Consider the following 21,590-nt stretch of genomic DNA (forward strand, 5'->3'; position numbering starts at 1 on the left):
GGAAATTGGGTCAAAACAGGTATCCCTTTACGAATACAAAACGATACGATTTATTGTCATTAAACAGTTCAGTAAGAGGTTCACATTTTTAAGTTTTTATTTCCCCTTGTTTATACATTATCCCTTGAAAACCATTCTTTAAACAATACAGGTTTTAAACCAACATTTAAATAGACTAAACCAATGAACTAGCTGGGTTTCGACTGTAGGATGGACTTGTCGTTAGTAGAAAATGGGGTAAATTAACAGATACACAAACAAATGGAGTTATTTACTGATGAAAGGCTTTGACTTTTCATGCTAAGCTACATTAAACAAGGTAAAAGAATGACAAGACAGCTAAAAATCCATAGACATTGGAAAATAATGACACTACATTACAGGACATAGTTCCATACAGATTGGCATATATTAACAAGTAAAATTATACAAAATACTTCTTTTTTTTTTTTTAGCAATTAAGACGTTTGGGAAAATATTTTTGATTTATTTGTTATGAAGATCTTAGAGAATGTATAACCTAAACGCATTCTGTCCCAAACAAATTATAACTAATATATGTTAATTGCAGAAAAGCAAATAAATAAATAGATTCATAAATTAAATAAATAACCAAATAAATAAAATATTGCATGTAAACTGGCTTTACATAAATAAGTAAAACAATATAATAAATATATAAACAAATTGCAATAACGCCAGAGAAATCTTTTTAGAACTAAAAGTATAAAGAAGCATAGCTTGTTTAATTTTTCGTGCAGTCTAAGAATACATCTAAAAGTAAACAGCTCTAAAATGATATTGTATACACTTGTATTATGATATTTGTACAAATGCAAATGAGTATTCTCAAATACAGGAGTCAAGCGATTTCTGTTCCAAACTGCTGCCTACAAGAACAACTGACTGACTGCAATGAAAAACGTCTTTAATAAAGAGAGGACTGGAATCCGAGCATTTACATAGACAGATTAATGACGAAAGAAAGTGCATTCCCCACACATATGGGGAATAATACAACAAAATGAAGCAGAAAAAAGAGAAGGTAAGCTGGTACACAGCAAGACTCCCACTGCATAGCTGTCAAATCTGTTTCAGATTTTACAAAGCTCCAGGCTCCTCTTCTCCTAACATATGCTGCCTTTTCCAAAGACTTCTGTAGCTGAAGGCTATGAATAAACTCTGTAAATAGTGGCAGGCGGGAGCACAACAAGCCCTGTCATACAAAATCCTGTCGCTGGTAAAACCTGGAATGTGTCCAGCTTTTAGAACGGGAGTCTCATTCTTTCAGTCGCCTATTCAATAAAAAAATAGCCTCTGGGTGAATGGCTGGTTGTTGGGGTTAATTCACTTGCCAGTCCAAGAGGGTTTCGGCTCTAAAGGTTCCCACGATGACATATTAGATCACACCAAGTGGGGGTCGTTGGCAGGGCTGACAGTGAAGCGTGATGATGTCACTGGATTGGCCCCCACAGGCGACCTTGGTTTGATTGATAAATCTTCTTTCCTTTTTGATTCTTTGCCCTTGACGTTTGGCCCTGATGGGAAAAAACAAACAAACAAACAAACAAAATGAAGCGCTATGTGAAGGAACACTTGTTAGGCTCTCAGACTGAGTTGTGCTTTCCTAAACCATTTCCTGTTACCTCCATTTTATCATTAGATGATGCTCATATTAGGTCAGGATTCATGGGGGAGGCCAACACTTAAGTCATAACCTCATATGTGTTGCTGAATATAAAATCTATTCATAAATCTGCCAAGTAATATTGTGGATTAAACGGAGGAATTGTTTAGATGTAATGTATAGTATATGGAGTGCTTTTGTTTTTATTGTCAGGCCAGACAGGAATAAATGTTTTTCTTTAGTCTCTTTGTCAGTTACCTCGATATATTTTTAATTCACAGAAAGAGTTGAATTATTTTACCCTGTTGAGTGTTTATGTTTGAATTAAAGTCATCTGTTTGAACATAGAGATTTGGATAAATACAGCCCTTAAATCGCACTTTTGTGTGGCTCTTGTGTGGTCCCACACACACTATTATAACTATCCTAAAACTAAAAATATCAACACAGGGACCACAGGTGGATTATTGAACAGGCCTACTGGGCACAGGCACGTTGCACCTGGACAAGAGCCCAGGTGACTGGTAATATTTCTCGTTGAATAGTCACAGAGCTAATATAAAAGTATGAATATTCGGATCACGTTGCGTTGCTCCAGATGCCCTGAAAGTATCTGCCAAACAAACCCAATTCAATTTCCTTCACATTACAGCTGCAGAACATAGAAGCGACAGTAGCATTTTATTAAAATGTAGGAAACGAGAGAAGCAGTTTAAATCAGAGATGAATATTAAGTATAAACTAAATACTGAAATTCAGATGAAGTTTTTAAACAAACAGCAGCACCTGAGATTTCTGTTTCACCTGTACAAAGTCACAAAGGAGTGCTGCACCTATGTAGGAGGAGTGGAGGGATTTTACAAGCCTGTGCCCATGTTGTCTCATAATAAAGACACTGAAACACGTGACTTTGACGGCACTGACATATACAGTAAGATACAAGTGGGAAAATAAAGATATAATTTATATCTATTAATATAACCACACAGAAGCAATACGAGACAGTTTTTACTTAAAAATAACTCAAAGGGAACACAGTCTCTTCTTCCAGTGCTTTGAAGTTTCAACTCTAAGGGCTACAAAAGATCATGAAAGCATCTAATTTTGGAGTTTTTGCATTTCTGTCTATGTGAACAGCCCAAAGGAAACTCTGAGCCCAAAACTTTCATTAATCTGTGAAATGAGGTGACCAGCATACCATACAGAGAGAGGGAGTCAAGATAGCAGATGAAAACGTATTTGGAAACACAGCTTAGGCTTGTATTGTTGACAGTTCCACACAGTCCAGGGGGATAATAACCAACGATTAATACTGGCTGCATATTTGTACAAGAGATGGATGAACTGTAGGATTTTCATTTTGGTGGGTGAAGATGAGTTAGGGGCTTATCACATACATGTTTAGAAAGAAACATGTCCTCGATTTATGTGTATTATCTTTACCATCTGATAAGACTAATAGTCTCCAGCAGGCTGGCAGCTCTGTGATGTTGTACTCAAGCACAGCAGTACTTTGAACTGAATGCTAACATGGGCGTGCTACCTGCACAATGATACCACCCAACACACAGCTGAGGATGATGGGAATGAAGTTTGGAACAAATTGAAATTTTGATCTGATGATGGTGCTAAATGACAAGTTATCACGGCGTTGGTAGAGAGACAGTCAATTGATCACCACATTCAGTGAGACTCGTCCTCTGGGGGCTGTGAATGTCTGTATAAAATTTAAGAGCAATCTCTGAACTATTTGTTGAGCTATAGCAGGCAGGCTTGGCTGAAAAGATCGTCTCCTCATTCAACGTCTCACGATGAATGCTGGGTGTTTTTGATCTTACCACGCAAATCCAACTTGGTGCTTTTGACAGACACTGGGGCTGGACTAGTGGGCGCTGAAGTACTCAACTCATTGGTTGGAGTTTCCTGTTGCAATAAAACAGAAAAGTGAGGTCTCTCTTTGTTGTATCTATCATGATCGCTTATAAATAAATTATTGAAAGTAAGGAAATACCTGATCAAAAAGATAGATTGTGACATCATCAAAAAAGGAGACATTTCTTCCTCTGTCCTTCTCTCTGTCCATGGATTCCTTGGGTGATTTCAGCAGACTCCTCAGCCCGACGCGCTTGTCCACGTCTGTTTCTGTGACAACGATCACCCTCCGGGAGCTTTCGTCCTCCTGCTCGTCCTCTTCCTCATCGTCAGGGTCACTTCCCGAGGACAGTCCTCTCCGTCTTCCAATCCGATTTCCAATTGCACCGTCCCCGAATCCTCCTTTACCGGTGGGGGTGAGGGGAAGAGTCAGAGCAAGAGGAGGGAGGGCGAGTGACAGACGAGCTAGTTTTGCTGTGAAAATGTGACAAGGGAAGAGGTGTAAGATATGCGTAATACCAGATAAGAGTTCTCGTCTAAGTAGAAGTACGCAATGGTCCCTACCTGTGCAAACTTGTTAGATAGAGTTTCATAGATCACTTGCATCAAACCAAGAACTGAAACTTGACATAATTGACATCCACTTTTTTCGTATTTCTTCTTTCTTTTATCTTCAGGTTGAAGATATTTAATTAACGATGCCCTTGTTTGTTTTTTATCTTTATGTTTACATCGTTTTCTATGTCATGTTTGGTTTTGTTTTTACCACAGTACAAATACTGTAAAGAAAAAAAAGCTCCAAGCTATTTCATCTTTTTTCCTGTCTCTCTTCGCTGTATGTCATTTAAAGCACGCTTTCCCATCCAATAGTGTTTCCCACAATGCTGCAAGGGACTAGGGAAGCCCTTAATTTAGCTTAACAACACGTTGTGGTGAGGCACTGCAGTGACGCTCATGGAGGACTGTGGTCAAGGTCAGTTCCTTGTTAAGAAGAGTGAAAAAACCAATGAAGAGGGAAACAAATTTTGACACAACCACAACATTTACAAATTCTTCCAGAGGAGTAACTGACTAAGAAGAATTAATAATCAGCTTTATTGGCAGTATATATATATTTTTACATACACACCACTGAATTTGTCTTCTGCATTTAACCCATCTTTAGTTGAACACACATGCAACACCCAGCAAAATACATGCAGTGAAATACACAGGAGCAGTGGGCTGCCACTATCAAGCACCCAGGAGCAAATTGGGGGTTAAGTGCCTTGCTCAAGGGCACATGAGCCGGCTAATGGAGGGGGGGAGTATTTTTCGCATTAATCACTCCACCACACCCAAATTTTTCCTGTCCGTACAGTGGGGGAATCAATCCACTGACCCTCCGATCACAAGCTGCTTCTCCAACCTCTAGGCTATGGCTGCCCCTAAAAACTACTCTTAAATGGCTAGAAACTACTGTGATGTACTCTACATGTTAGTCTAACAGACATATCTCCATATATAACCAATGGCCACATATGTACATTTGTATTTATCTCTGTGATTTAGCTAAACATGCAACATGTGGGTACCTTTCATTGCCTGGTTTGCAGTAGGCTGAGGGGTTGAGACCTCAGGCTGCTCAATCACAGTGAGTGGTTCTGCTTTAGTTTCATCTGACTCAGTGTGTGGCTGAATGCTGGGGGTAGTTTCCTGCTCCTTGTGGCTGAAACAGCAACAAAACACACGCACAAAAAGTGAAAATGAAAATGTGAATATTAAAGGGTCTCACGTCACAAAACATCTGTGTGGAAATTAGCAATGACATTTTATTTATGGTGCTCACACTTTTGAACAGTTAGAACAGTTTCATTGGAAATATGTCTGTAATATATCCACAGCAACAGGAACAGAGAAAGAGATCTTGATATTTTATTGTATGAACATTGAAAATGAAAATATATTCATCCCCACAATACTGGGATGAATACCTCAAAAGCTTTACAAATAAAACTATAATTTTCTGTGCGACGAAATACTTCAAAGCCCCTGACATCATTGATTAGGATGTTTTCTGTGAATCTTCCAGGACTTTGAGGACTCCTTAAGATACCATTAGAGCTTTGTATGAAACATTTGTAAAAACGCTTTACACATACATACATACACATACCTTCTCACACACACACACACACACACACACACACACACACACACACACACACACACACACACAATCAAACACACAGCATACCATAGACTGGCACTAAGTGCACTTTATTTACTTTACTTTGTCTTTTATATTTTTCTTAAGTATTCATTTTAAATCTTTGCTCCTATTTATATGTGTGCATTGGAGCCGAGAATCTTTACAAAATTTCATTGTGCTCGCATAATGACAATAAAGACTCTTGAATCTTGAAATGCTTTTTTGTACTTTGAGTGAATCGACCCTTTATCCTAATGTGTCATATGTCATTCAGAATCAGATTTCGAAGTTCATACCTTTCATCCTCTTTTTGCTCTTTCACTGTGACCAGCTCAGTGCTGTCCTCTGTGATTTGTTCCCCCCACGGCCGGAGCATCACTGTGTCTTTAACAGTCGATCCCCAAAGCACATTTGTTTTCACATTCTCACTGAGGGAGAACTGCAGCCTCTCCTCACACACCTGAAGCAACAAAACAAATAAATAAAGAGAGGTGAATAAACTCAGAAAGGTAATAATGAGGAGCAGTCTTTACGCTCTTACAAAAGACCACAAGAAAACACGCTCACCTGCATCATGAGGCCATTCTTTGTTGTCATCTTTGAGAGAGATCCCTGGTCTTTGACATCAGATGTTTGGCCTGGGGATCTCTGCCCGTCATTCCTCTCCTCTTGAGATGATAGTTTGTCCCGAGGATCCAGGATCATATATGGCACAGACTCTGCCAGCTTATCAGAATTATCAGAGAACTCGTCCTCCTTCACATCCATCCTGCTCCCCTCGCCTGTATTACTATCACCAACATTGCTGCCTTTCTGATCAGGCGTTTTCTTCAAAGACTCCAGGAGTTCCAGGTTCCCCAGGAAAAGATCACCCAAAGAGTCCTCCTCATCCCCAGATATGCAGCACAGTTGTTCCAGTTTTTCAAAATCCTCCAGGGGTTCCTCATCCAAATCCTTCCACTCAGAAATCAGTAACTCTGGGAGATTGTTGAGTGGAACTTGGGGAGAAGACGGGCTGTCAGATGATGTTTTCTGGAACAGGTCGTTACGTTCATCATGCTTTTCAGTGTCGGGTGTAAGGTTGCTATCATCGGCCAGTGTTATATGCACAGAGGGGAGGTTTAGATTGGCTGAGATTCCTATACTCTGAGTTGTAGCAGGTGGCTCTGAGATATCTGTGTTGTGAGTTGTGGAAATATACAGCTCTGTCTCAGTGCTAGCAGTAAAGTCTTCCAGATTAATGTGACTAATAAACTCCTCTGCCTCTATAACAGATGGTGGCGGACTAGGAAAAGAGTCATCTAAACTCTCCAATTTATCATCTTGCACATCAAGGTCTATGCTTGGTGGAGGACTAGGAAAATCTACTGAGCTGAAATTGTCTACCTGTGGATATGACTGATCTATCTCTGCATGCACATCAAGGTCACTGGAACAAGAGATGGGATTGGATGGAAGGGGCGAGTCTCTGTAATCCTCCTCTGTGCTCATCATACCCACTCTCTCTTCTATGTATTGCCCAGCAAGCCACGGTCTCATTTCAGTCTCTGAATCTAAGCCAGACTCAACATTTTCCAGTTCTGCAAAGTTCATGTGAGGACCTTCGCTGTTGCAAATAGATATATTTGAGCTTTTATTCTCTAAAGTTTGACTAAAGTCATTCTCCAAATTAGAGCTTGTCTCTTTGTCAACACGCTCAGCCGATGTCTGTTCCTCTTCTTGTATTTTGCAAGGGTGATTCTGAGGCCATCTGTTAAAATTTTGATTCTCCTCCATCTCTGTGGAGTCTGGCAGACCTTCCCTGTCTCTGACTCTCTCTGGACATGACAAAATCTTTCCTTCCTCCAAAGTCTCCTTCTCTGGGATTTCTATATTCTCTACTTCGATGTCTAAGATTTCTCTTTTCACGTCTGGGTTAAAGCTGACAATTTCTCCAAGGTTCTCAATATTTTCCTCTTGTTGTACAGTCTGTTGTTCACCACCATCTTCAGAGTCCCACTTTTCCTTCATGACAAGATTATCAGCAAGTCCTTGTGTTTCATCATTCCAGGTTTCTTCACAGCCCTCCAAGACAGCAGGATGAGGTTCACTTTCAGCAAGTTCATCGTTTTCTTCAGTCTCCCAAAACTCCTGTCCCACAACGAGTCTCTCTCCCACCTCCCAGGCCTTGTTGCCGAACCCAGAGAATAATTCAGATCTTAGTTCAGTGTCTTGGCACCTCCTTTCAGGAGAGGCCCACTGGTCATTTTCATCAGGCCACAAACGCAAGTCCCTTGATTGTGAAAAACGGTGGCAGTCAAACTCTCCCCTAACCACAGCAGATCCTGTACGTTCTTCATCCTCCTCCAGTGCAATCCATAACTCTTTAGTTTTCACATCCAGGCCTTCACAGAGGTCTTTACCTGGATTGTTAGCCGAGTCCGTCCAACTTGCCGCTCCTCTCAGGGGCGACTTTTCCTTCATGCCATTACTCAGCTCTGCTGCAGCCAGCTGTTTCTCTGCCTCTGTCATGACCTTTTTGTCCTCGCTGCCATCTGAGCAGTGCAGGTTTCTCAGACCCAGCTCATTGTGATCTAAACCAGGTCCCTCTTCATGTCTCTCGGGTTCTTCAATACCTGTCTTCCCATCGTCACTTGGCTCAACTTCTGACAGGGTTTCATCGCTAAGTTTGGCATAAGGGGATTGAATGCCGTACAGTTTAGATAATTTTGACTCTTTGTTGTCGACCTGTGTTGGTGTAACAGATTCCACAGTGTCATTTCCACACTTGAGGCGGTTCAGTGCAGAGAGATCAATATCCATCTCTGTAGCAATTGTTAAATCATTGTCGCTGGGCCTTAATACGTAATCCTTTGACTGGCTGCCAGACACAGACGTGATCAAAATATCTGTCTCAACAATGCTCTTGGAATGCAGATGTAAATTATTCTCTGCAGAGTCCTGGTATTTGCACTCTGTTATCTGAGAGACGATGCCGTCTGTGAAGTGTGGGAGCCCTTTCTGTGATTCATCATCTAATTCCGAGAAAACCTTATCAATTAAGTCAACACAGTCGTTGGCCTGAGGATCATCAAACAGCAGTGTTGACTTTTTGATCTCATTTGGGAAAATGCCAGAATCATCTCTCTGTGTTGACTCCAGCCCTTTGTTTAGAATATTCTTGTCATCATCAAGATGAGAGATGGCGTTTTCCAGAGCATTTTGAGATAGACCACTTTTTTCCTCACACATCTCAATAGTCATCTTTTCTCCACTTTCACCCTTCTTATCTGACATGTGTATACTATTTCTTAAGGGGCTCTTTTCTCCCATCTCTCCCTCCTCCTCAGTTTTTTCCTCTATCCCTGTCAGCGTCCCCCGATCCCCTCCTCGACCGTTGCTCGGTCTGGAGGTGATCAATCCATCACTGCTCCTCCTGTTCATCCCGTCCCCCTCCCAGTCACTGTCAGAGAAATAGGCAGAGTCTCTATGCGGTGTTTCGTTTCCCAGGGCTCGCCACCCGCCGTTTCCCACTCCACCTCCCCCACTCATCCATGAGTCACTAGGTGTGAGGCAGTCAGCTGAGTGGGAAGTCATAGGTGACAGGACCGAGTCGGTGGGGGTAACGATTGAGATGTCGGAGGATGGGTCCCAGTCTGGAGTGCCAGCAGGAGTAGGTACCTTTTGAGCAATGTGACAGTGCTCTTCTTCAGAGTCATTGTGTTGAATTAGGTTTTCTCTTTGTGTCTCTGTAAAGCTTTCATCGTTATTTTGAGAACCCAGATTTTTTGAGTTTTCGAAATCATCATCTGCTGTGATGTGTTCAGAGTCCAGTGCAGAAGCTTCACAGTGGTGGTAGTTTTCATTGTCAACATTGTTATACATGCTATCAGTCTTTGCACATGTTTGATCTCCTCTGTCAGGGCTGATGTCCTGTAGGTCTTTTTTCATTATCTCACCGTTGCTTATAACAGCACCCTTTGGAGCATCTGTTTCATCTGTAATTAGCGATTTGCTCTCATGCTGCAGCATAATGTTGGATTCTTTTACATCCTCAGTGGACTCAGGAGGAGGAGGGTGCTCTAAGTGATCTTTTTGCTCTCCTCTGGCAGGTAAGGCAGGGCCTTCTGAACACTCCTCTGCTTCTTTCTGGTTGTGTAGAAGACCATTTTTGGGCATAATTTCTGAAAACACAAACTCACCAGACTGACAGTAGTCAGTATTGCTTTCTTGGCTTTCCACTTTAAGAGGTTGTTTATTTGATCCTATGTGAAGGATTGGGATCTCAGGTTTCATAGAAATCTTTATCTCACTCTTTTTAGCTCGCTTGGTCACTTGAGCATAGATGGCCTCAGTTTGTGTGTCATCTTTGCCTTTTGCTCGCATGGAGCTCTCTGACTGAAAGCTGATGGTCTGAGCAGAGTTGGGGTCAATGCACAGGGACTCATATTCAGGAGACAATGGAGTAGGAGAGTAGGATGAGTCTGCTTCCTTTTTGTCTGCAGCAGCGTTTTGTCTTGATATGATTTCAGTAAGGAAGGTCTCTGCTGACTGGATCTCCTTCAAGAATTCCTCTCTGGTCATCTCTGTTTTCCGTGTATCCTTCTCAGTCTGCTGCAGATCACACTCCTGCTTTCCGATGGTGATCTCAGAGAGGAGAGAGCGGGATCTCCGTATACCCTTTGAATAGGCTTCCTCAGCGTCAGTGTATGAGGGAAGGCCTGGTGCACAGACATAGGGCCGCAATCTGGATCCTGCAGGATAGAGGTATTTTACTGGATCACTTTCTGGTCCTCCTTCCAGGTCTGTGTCCATTCTTCCTGTGTCAATTTCTGTAAGGAAAAGATCCCCCTGGAATGATTCTTTAGAGACTGTGTTCATCTCTTCAGGTCCTGTTCTGTTGTTGCATTTCTCTGCCCGCCATGACTGTGCTGCTGACCCCAGCTCTGTGATCAGCGACTGGGAGCGGCGCATCCCTCTGTTAGGCAGCATAAAGTTCCCCCATCTCTCTCCATCTCTTTTCTCTTCCTTCTCTACTTCCCATGAAGCTTCTGACTTGGACTCACTAGACTCTGTCACATTCGATATCTCTGTCAGAAACAGATGCATGGGGGATTTCTTGGCTGCAGACACTCGTTCTGCCTGAAGTTCAGCATCTTCCTTCCAAATGGTGGGCAGGATGGTGTCAAGGCGTGACTGAGTCCTCTTCATTCCCCTGGAGAAGAGCTCTGCACAGCCTGGGTCTGCATCTTCAGACAGGCTAGAGTGAGCGATAGTGGTACCACTGCTGAGTCTCTCAGGGGACATGAAGGGAGAGTCATCCTCATCTGAGTAGGTGGGACTGGATGAAGACTGTCTGTCAATCTGGACGTTTGCGGGATGTGTGCGGGGCAAATTACGATAAATAGGGCGCAATGGGTTTTCCCTACGAATAGGGGAGTCAAAGTCTTTTGGACGAGAATGAGAAGTCTCCTTGGAGTTGTGCAATGATGCTGAGTGCCTGGTACCATCCTCTCGGTCAGACAAGTCACAGGTTAGAGGGTCTCTATTGGTTCTCTGCATTTGCAGCTTACTGTACCTTGAATAAGTGTCTGCTGTGTTGTAGCTGGGGCAGCTTCTTTGTGGTTTGGAGTGGGGAGGGAGAGGAGGAGGACACATCTGAGGAGGCTGGGGGTAAATTGGATGGCTCGATGGGGGAAGCGAGGGGGAGAGGGATGGAGAAGGGGGTAGAGTCTGTCGGGCTCGATGGAGCCCCAGGTGTTCAAAGGTAGAAGGTGGGCAGCTGCTCATGTGATGGGGATCTGTTTCAATTTTTCCAGTGAGGGTGTAATGAGGCAATCCTCTATATCCGAGTGGAGGGGCGGGGAGGGGGCGTGAGTGGAGGTGGTTGGCTGATGACATGGACATAGAACGAGGCTTGGGAGGAAGGACTGGGGCTTGAGAACTCGTGGATGACTTTTTATCTGCCTCACTACTCTTTTTCTTCTCCTCTTCTTCATCGTCATCCCCTAAATCGACCACTGAGAAGTCAGTCACTCTGTTCAAAGTGTCTCTGAATTCAGCCACACCTGTGTTGGGTACCTCTAGTTGAACCTCACTTGATTTGACAGTCTGGAGGCCCTTTCCACTCTTGCCAGAAGAACAGTAAGGGACTCGCTCTTTTCCCAGCATTCCACTGCGAATCTCCACCAGCTCCATGTCTCCAGGACAAATCAAGTCTGAACGGAAAGAGGAAAGGGTCTTTCCTTTAAGAGCTGGCGACTTGTCCTGGGGAGTGTGCTCCTCTAATCTGATGTAATACTCACTGGCGAGGGAGGGGCTCCGGGCGCTTATCACTGGCACCACTGTGGGAGTGTCCAAAGACTGTCTGTGGTTATTGTTCACAGTTGGGATTGGCTGAGGAGGAGGAAGAGGCTTGTAGCCTCGTCTGGCATGAGCCTTTTCCCAGAAATACTCAAAATTCAAGCCTTTGCTGGTTTCAGTGACTGTCAGGATGTCATCCAGTTCAGATGAAGACGGGGTGATACAGTTCCCCACAGGGTCCAGCAGGGGGTAGGAGTTGTCTCTGTCTTCTCTGCTGTAGTCTCTCTCCCTTTGCCGCTCGTTTGCAGCAGTCTGAAAGGCGGGTGGACGGAGTAAGTCCCAGCGTCTTTCAAATGACTCCTCACTCTCTCCTCTCCTTCCTCTGCCCTCCTCATATTCCTCATCCTCTTCATCTTCTTCCCCAACACTTCCTCTTGCTATTCCTCGCTCAGCGGCCAGGAGGGAGGAGAGGAGGAGGAATATCTCTGCTACAGAAGGGCGTTGAGATGGAGGTAGCCAGCAGGACTGCATGATCTCATACCTGTAGGCAGGAGAGAAAAACAGATGAAGTAAGTTTGGAGAGAAACAACTGGGGCACTATTACTTTCCATTAACATTTATCACCATTTCTACACAAATTAACTGGATGAGCACTGACCAGTAGTCTGCATGGGAGAGTTTCAGTCTGGGCTGGGCCAGGGTGATCTGTCTCTCCCTAATGACAAAGGTCAGCACCTCTTCGTCGCTCAGGTGCCTGTGGGGCTGCGAGCCAAACTCAAACAGCTCCCATATAACCACCCCCAGAGACCTGGGGAAAAAGAAGATGTAGAGATGGTGAGAGACTAATCTTTACAAATTAGTCTTTTTTTATGTAATGTTTTTACAGCAACACCTTGTTGTCAGAAGACTTCCTCAACTTGTGTGTTTTGTTCCCAAAATTTTTCTTGTTGGTTAATTTGACAAAACATCAAATTGAAGTTTGTAATATAGGAGCCTGAAAAATTGATTCCAGGCTGGGTTCTTGTTCTTTCATCACTCCCTCCGATATTACAGACCCTGGCAACAAGACTCCTGGTGAACTGATGGAGGTCATATCAACTGTGTTGTTTACAATTCCAAAGAGATTAAGATTTTGAAATTTTTGAACTTAATCCCCGCTCTAACTGAGAGTACAAACAACATTGATCTAGTTGGTTTCATAGGTGAATATGTAAAACCAATGCTATAACACAAATGTAGACTAGCATCAAATCTGTTACATCAGATAAACTCACTGACCACTTTATAAGCTACGCCTGTACAGTCCAGTCCAGTTCAGCAAACCAGCCTGGCTTCTTAATGCTACTTTTTCAGCAACAACGTATACAAACAGCTGTGATGGCTTTAAGACATACCACATACCACACATTGCTGGTCTTGGTTTGGTCAGTAACAATGAGAGATCCTCTGTACTCCTCCAGCAGCTCAGGAGCAATCCAGCGTAGTGGGATCCATAGCTTGTCTGGAGTCAGGTAATAGTCCTCCTTCACAGTGACCACGACAATAATTCATTTGAAGAAAATTGGGTGATTATTTGTATTTTTTAAATTAAAAATGTAGTAAAAAAAACCCAAAAAAACAAAGGATTTATGGCTCCTAAAATTAAAAATATAGGACGAAAAACATCCAGTAACCCACATGGATAGAGCATGCAGCCGCGTTAAATACAAGCACTGACCAGCATACCTTATAATGGTTGTGTGAAAGGCCATAGTCGCCTATCCTAACAGTGAGGTCTGAGGTGAGCAGGCAGTTTCTTAAAGCCAGATCACTGCAGAGAGTAGGGCACACCGTCCAGAAATTAGTTAGATTGAACAGGGAGACACACTCTTTTTTATCTGAGAGACACAATATTGTTTAAAGACTCGGGCCCAGATTAGGGACCGAGTCACGACTGACCTGTGGATGTAGTTGTTTTCGTGAAGATGCAGCAGACCAGAGGTGATCTCAAAAGCCATTCTCTGCAGAGTCAAGAGGTCCCGAGTCAGCAGGTCAGGGGTCATCCCGTCTGACTTCCGCTGGGCTCTCAGATACCTCTTCAGGTCACCCTATTTGATTATACAAAAAGTAAATTGCATGCAGAGTTAATTAGAAGAGGAGTTCTGGCGATAACTCTGTGTGCCAAGTGTTTGCGCACTTCGCCTAAAACAGAGATTAAAACTTGCAGGCAACACCATATGGGCGAAGAGAGTATTTGTGACTTCTGCAGTAAATATGTCAGGTTTTAGGTATTTTCCATCACAGAGCCTGAAAAGCAGCGGGGAGAATTGGTAATGAGCTGCCAGCCTTTGTATAAGTCAGTTGTGCTTCACAAAGGGCAAGGGAATAAAACGAGGACTATATAAAAGGATGAAAAATATCCATGAGAAAAGGAGCATAGGAGACCTCATCAAACAGGGCAATAACCATCTATATGGACTGCAATGTTGTTTAGCTTCTCTTGCGCTGTTGCTGTAATTGATCTGCTTGTGTCTTTGTTTGACCTGAGAGTCCACTCATATGGTTTTCTTAATCAGTCAGTGATTAAGCCAGCTGAGGCAAGGAAAACAAGCTGATTGTAGAGATGCAAAACAGATATCAGTGTCCCTGGAACATTTATAGTTCTAATAGTTGATAATATAAGCAGAGCTGCTCTCATAAAACAACATTAAATCAAAGAGTAAATGAAGTTAAAACCTCATGAAAGCAAAATAGCATTTGATGCAACTACAACACAATTGCAAGTGCACACTGCTGCAAAGGTGGAACATAATAGCTGTGATGCTGATTAACAGCTTTCTCAGTAATAAAAGCAGCATGGCAATTAACACTTCGTTTTAACAGTTTTCACAGAAAAGTGAGGCAACCAACACAGCTCCAAAGATGCAAAATCATTCGCTGACAAATTGTAGAGTGAAAAAAAAACCAAACTATGTTTACCTTATAATGACAAATTACATCGTCTGCACAAATGATGCAGCTACTTCTGAGTCAAAGGCCTTTTTAAGAAGGTTTTATGTTGTTGTTTTGATTCCTCACCTGCTTGTTCAGTTTCTCTCTCTGTCTCGTATTTTAAAAATAACAATAACAATTTGTACTCACCAGTTGACAGAACTCCATAACCAGGAGGAAAGGGATGCTCTCACTGCACTGGCCCAGACACTGAAGGATGTTGGGATGTTTAAGGCTCCTGAAAGGAGAGAAAGACAAAAACAGTGACAGCAGAAGTAAGCAGCACACGCCAAGTACACAGCAAAACGTTTTTTAGTTTATGTGGTTAGACATATTGTTGCGGCTTTTATCAGTGGTATAAGATTATTTCATCAGCGGTGAATATGTTTACACATCCTTCCTCCTGCAGATCCAAATGCAAATCACTTACCAATTAAAATGCATAGGTTCTTGGCTAAATTCATTTGCAGTCTTACTTATGGTGGCTAATGTTAACAATCAGATAATGGACTTTATATGGGCATTTGTGACTGGAATACTCTTCTCTATTTGTGTTACTGTTATGCTAAATTTGTTCTTATCCCACAGTTGTCACCTGTGGCCACACTGGTTACTGCTGAGCAAAAGTTTCACGATCCTGCATCAAGTTTCCAAAATGGACAGCTGAACTGTTTCAGCAGGTTCTCTCACCTGTACGGCTCAGACTCAGCCAAGAACTTCCTCTGCTCCAGAGGGCTGGCACTGACACGCAGCTCCTTCACGACGGCCTGAGAGGAGCTGCAGTCGCACAACACTTCAGCCAGGATCACCTAGGAGAGATCGATGGACAATAATGTGGAAGAGCGCCCAGGAGAAGGAGACGGTAGTAAAAGAACTATTTTGAGTAAAGTGATCTGGTCAGTGGCCGATTTTAAATATAACAGAGCACAGTATGCTGTGAGAGAGAAAATGTAACGTGGGTCGTCTTTTAAATGAAAACATAATGGCATCCTAACGACAGAGGTGATCATGTTACCTTTCCGAACCAGCCATTTCCTATCTCCTGAAGGTAGTTTAAAGTGTGCCTTTTGAAGCATTGAGACTTGGAATCTGTAAAAAGAACGAAGGGAAATAAAAGAAGATCAAGGTCACACAGACATCAGTATTTGATGTTCTTTTATGACATTATATCTCACAACACAGCAAAAAAAAAAAAGACCTCAGATGACAAACATTATTCACAGAGCTGCTCATAGGTACATTTCAAAACATTAAAGGTTACCTCCAGACTTGTTTTAAGACATATGCAAATACTCTGCTACTTTCTGTCTGATGTAGTTTTTCCACAAAAAAGAAGTGATGAGTCTGCAGATATTGTTCATTTCAAAAGCTTAACATGTTAAGCTCTTGCTACATGTCTCCTACTTCACAGAAAAGTCCATTTCGGTGTGGGAGATTTCATGTTTCCACATCACACATCACTACAAGTTCCATACTGGACTGTTACTGGCTTCCAAACTAGTGTTGAAGATATCATTTAGTGCTTGTAATTACACCTTGCAATTCAGATTTAAGGTGAAGACATCAGGAGGTGACACAACACTCTTCCTGAAATAAAAACTGACTTACTCCAGCTCAGATCAATAGCTGGTCATACACTCAGTTTGACCAGCAATGGATCTGCATCAGAGACTCAAGCAAAGGAGTTTAGTGCAGGACACCACTGCAGCCTCGTTGTCAGGGAGTTTGAAGCTGTGCTCAAATGAGTGTCAGTGCGCAGGTGAGCTGTTTCAGGTTGTTACCTGCTCCATCCTGCAGGGCGGGGCAGCTGGGCCTGTCTCTGACTGGCAAGGTGTAGACCTCAGGGAGGGAGGGACATGACGACAGGCTGTCCTCCTGGATGGGACTGGAGCCTCCAGAGCACTCTTCCCCGTCTGCATTGTCAAACTCCTGGACGAGCCACAACAGCACAGAATAATCACAATGCTGATATAGATAAAAAAAAAATAAAAATAAAATTTACCTTCTCACTTAATACTATGGTTGGATTTAGCAGTGACAATCAAGGGCAGAGAAGTGAAAGCAGCTGTCCTGAACTAATGACAGCCTGTCTGCCAGCTCAACAACGACAACAACAACAACAACACTGTGAGGTCAAACAACAAAGGCTTAGTCAAGATTAGACTGAGACGTGATTATTGACCATTTCTACTTCATTAGCTTGGAGTTATTGACTCCTTCTTCCACTCCCATACAGTTTATCAAGCTAAACTTATACATCTATATATATATATATATGGATAAAGTCCAGACAGCATGCACAAAAAGTGTGAGAAAACGAAGAAAGCAGATAGAGATGAATGAATCTCTTACATGTTGAAGACTTACATTGAATCCCACTCCTCCTCTCTTACAGCACAGGCAAGTCAGGAGCAGCAGAACAAAAGAAACCAGCCCCGAGCAAGAGATGAGGATGACGACGTAGGGTGGAGGAGAGAGGGACGCAGCCCTGGACTGAGAAACTGAGAGGAAAAGAGAGGAGAAAATACAAGGCAGGAAAGGATTTATTGCAGGAATTCGAGGTATGTATGCTTCTAAAAGGGGACACACTGTTAGGTTTGAGTCAGTGAGAAGGAAAAGAGAGACTTCACTGAATCAGAAAAGTGTAAAATCTTGTTACAGAGGTGTTTTGTTTAGAGGGAAACCATTGGAGCGTTTTTTCTTTAGCAGCAGGTTTGGGACACAGTGGAGAACCCCAATGGACAGCTTGCATCAGGGATTTGGGTGGGGAAAAAAGCAGGAAAATAAACTAAGTTGAAGATTGAAAAAAACTATTGTGTAATTCAGTAAAATAAGAAAAGAGACTGGAAGTTTGAAAGTGGGATAATATACCATTCCAGTAAGGAAAAAAGCATGGGGGAAAAGGGGGAAGTATCAGAAATAGCATTCCACTCAGGAAACACAGTTAAGAAGCAGGGAAGGGGGTGCTTGGATTTGTCATTTAGGTAAAAAGGAGCGCTGATTGGGAAGGGTTGGAAACTGGAAAAGAATTACTCAAATCAAGAAGGTTTACTACTCAGGTGAGAGAGGGAGGGATCGGGACATTTGATATTTGTACCTCAACGTGGTCGATTGTGGGAAGTGAACCATCTGTAGAAAAGAAAAGGGGCAGGGCAGGGTGGTTAAATACCCTTCAGTTATTATCTATAGGTTTCATTAAATGTTGTAGCCAAAATTTGTCAAATATTACCTCGGATGACAAGAGAGAGGAACAGTGGCACCTTCAAACAGTCAGAAGGTGTCCAACTCAAGCTTATCAAAGTGATGGACTTATATATTAAATATAAACATTAATATTTAATCCATATGCGACAATATGTTATCTAAGTCTGTGTAAACAAAGCTGCATTTTAGGCTGTGACATTAACATTAGCAAGACAGATATTAAGAGGATATTATTTAGAGGAACCAGAACCTGTACAAACAAACAAAAAACAACCTTAACAACCTGCATTTTGCTGATATTAAAACACAAACACATTTGAAATTGTTGTTAATATTCGGAATACTATATTAGAATCAGATATCTATGAAAATGTAAAATAATGAAAGTAAATAAGGGAAAATAACTACATTGATTCAGGAGTTAATACTGAAGGTGTTAATACTGTGCTGTCTTAAAATATCCCAGTTTTAGTCTGTGTCTCTCACGCAAATCCAAAAATACATTCATTCACAAGGTCATGATATTGTAAACACTGCATACATAAATTTCAAAGTATACTTAATAATTTACCAACTTAATAAATATTGCAAAAAATAAAAATTAAAAAAGAGGAACAACACTCCACTAAAAATATGAAACATTAAGTGATTTTTGTTTTACTTGCAGGATAAATAAGAATAATTCCAATTAGCACTTTTAGCACATTTAGATTTCTTGCCATTGTCTTCATGTCTTTGCTTACCAGAAGTTGTCACACTGAATGGGCATGATTTCACACATCCTGACCAAACACTCCTCAGGTAAACAGAGATGTGTTCAGCATATAAACAAAACAGCTTCGTATGAAAAAAAAAAAAAAAAGCGGAGGCTGGTGATTGGTCAAATCTGTTGCTAAATAAAAGATGGATTCAAATAAATTACAGATAATCCGTCCTGCACGTGTTTTAAGCCAGGAAACGGAAATATGCAGCTAAATGTCAAACATAATCGCCAATCACGGGACAAAAATATGAAAACAACCCTTTTGACGGGTTGTGGTCCCCCTAAACATGCACCACAAACACATAACCGGTGGCTCCAGCCCTGTTGCACAGTCCTGTGCAGTGCTATTCTTTCATCTTTCCCTAGACAGATGTCCAGACAGACACTGCATATAAATAGGAACCTAACACAGGGCCTTCTCCACCAGCCCCGGTGCCAACAGCTCTTATCAAAACACAATACAATGACTGCACACATTACACAAACACAACACACTGCCAAATCTTGGGGAGTGGGGGTGGGATGGGGGGGGGGCATATTCAGATTGAGGAAAAATAAAGATGCCAGCACTGGTTAATAGGCTAAATAATCTCCAGTGCCCAGCGGAGGCTATTTTTAGACTAAATATCTCGCGCTGTCCGACGATTTTAGTCTGCTATTCGTGCAGTATGTGCTGTTTTCAAATGTCATCGATGTGAGGCCCGAGATCGAAACATATAACCCCCCCACCCCCAACACCCCCTCTCCTCCAGTATTTTCATCATTGCATGCAAATATGGTACCCTACCCATCACCAAAGCAGCCCCGCTGCTGTTTTGATTAAGTCTGCCACGTACTGCAATAACAGTTCGCATTATGTCTCAGTCATACAGGCTCATAACACTATCCTCCTTCAACGTAGAGGCCTTTTCATCACTATACCCCCCCTTCTCTCTCCTCCTTTCTCAAGCATCACTGACAGGTTTTCAAGCCCTCCTCCTCCTCCTCCTCCTCCATCGACTCCGCTCACCTTCCCTCTGCGGGACTCCGAGGGCTCTCTCCGGGCTGAAGTACGACATCATCCCCGCCAGCACTACCATCACCCAGCAGTGTGGCCGCATCGTCGCCGCGTCCGGAGCAACAACACCACCATCCGAGCGACGCTGCCGACTGTCGGTGTTCTCCTCTCTCCTGTCCCCGCCGCCACGGTCTGTGCCGTCTCCGGGCTCACGCTGTCTGTGTCTCCCCACCACCACCACCACCTCCACCACTCTCCGCTTGTCTCCCTGTAATAAAGAGCGTCTCCTTGTCTTCCTTGTTGTGCTCTCGCCCCCCTCCTCCTCCTCCTCCTCTGCTCTGATCCGCAATTAAACACGGCGTATGCGAGATGCTCTATTGTGCATCCTCAGGCCGCCGCTCGCTTCACGTACAATCGCCGCTCTGCTGAAAACAACCACCGCTATTTCTCCCGGTATACAAATAAATATACTCCTTTCTCCTCCTCCTCCTATCTCTCAGTGTTGGAAGGGGTTGTCTGTGTTTTTCTCCTCCGCCAGCCTACGTCAGACACACACGGCGCGCATTGTCATGGTCCGCCTCGATCATCATAAAGCTCCAGAAGAGGAGGAAAAAAAAAGGTGGTGATATTCCCACAGGGAGATAATGGTGTGCATGTGGTGCTCAGGGCTGGGCTCATATTGCCCTCATATTGGATTTTTAATCTCTTCAAGTAGCACTTCTGTATTCATTTGAGCACACTACTACGGCATCCTGTTAGACATGAGCGCCTAGAAAGGGTCGTTTTTGCGTTAGAAACACAAGTTACACACAGGTCATGTAAACACGCATCATGTGCTAGTGATCCGGATAAAAATACAGAAAGATCAAGCTGCTGTGCGCGAGTTAAAGGTAATGTTAGACCCAGCTGCCAGCTTATTAGGTGTATCTAACAAAAACTAATGCAGTTCAAATTCAATGCAAGAGTCCCTTTAATAAATCCTATTTTCAAGAAGGCTATAATGCTCAGTTTTTATTGAAGGCTTTATGGAGATTTGGAGACTATAGTTTGGCGTGATAACATAAAACACATACAATCAATCAGCACCACAAAATTACAGTTAAACCAACATTTTCAACTCTGAGTATTTTAGGATTCGTTACAGTAGCATCCGACAGGCTTTCCACACCATGTATTTGTAAAATACTTTACAGCAATGAAAATGAGAGAGTAAACGTGAGCATTTTGTGGTTCGTAGTGCTTTTGGTACATGATGCACTTGTCTGCTTTTTGACTCATCAGAGGAGGAGAAGCATGGGTGTTACAGATAACCTTACCGATGGCTCCTTCTCTTCTCAGTGAGTCATGACAGTGAACCAGCATGAACAATAGGAGGACCCTGAAACTGAAGCAGCTAAATGCAATCCAGCCATCATTCATGTAATTTAGCTTCTGTGGAAAAAAAAAAAAAAGGCCTAAAATGTAGAAATGTTCAGTTTAGGCAGACCCAACACGAGTTATGAAATAAAAATGCAGGGACTTATACTCTCAGAAATAATATAAGTGAACCTTAAACTTAAATAAAATTAAATCTTTTTCTTCTTTCTTATTATCAGCTTATTACAACAGACATATTGTATGATCTGACTTAGGGCTGCAAATAGCAAATGTTTTCATCAGCCTATTGATGTATCTGCAGATAATT

The 21,590-nt window shown here is 42.5% G+C and overlaps 1 protein-coding gene across 1 annotated transcript; it reads right to left on the reverse strand.

The window, feature by feature from the left end:
• Window positions 1-63: 63 nt before the first annotated feature.
• On the reverse strand, window positions 64-21,518 carry lmtk3 (lemur tyrosine kinase 3). Its single transcript, XM_046400164.1, has 16 exons — window positions 19,919-21,518; window positions 17,310-17,443; window positions 16,724-16,871; window positions 15,958-16,031; window positions 15,633-15,751; window positions 15,093-15,180; window positions 13,911-14,059; window positions 13,698-13,782; window positions 13,374-13,495; window positions 12,631-12,780; window positions 6,258-12,513; window positions 5,987-6,150; window positions 5,074-5,207; window positions 3,639-3,973; window positions 3,466-3,550; window positions 64-1,538 (listed from the first exon to the last, which is right to left on the reverse strand). The coding sequence occupies exons 1-16, from the start codon at window positions 20,007-20,009 to the stop codon at window positions 1,405-1,407; spliced, it is 8,268 nt and encodes a 2,755-aa protein (XP_046256120.1). The 5' UTR covers window positions 20,010-21,518; the 3' UTR covers window positions 64-1,404.
• Window positions 21,519-21,590: the final 72 nt, after the last annotated feature.

Source organism: Scatophagus argus, chromosome 9 (genome assembly GCF_020382885.2).
Source record: "Scatophagus argus isolate fScaArg1 chromosome 9, fScaArg1.pri, whole genome shotgun sequence".
NCBI classification, from domain to species: domain Eukaryota; kingdom Metazoa; phylum Chordata; class Actinopteri; family Scatophagidae; genus Scatophagus; species Scatophagus argus.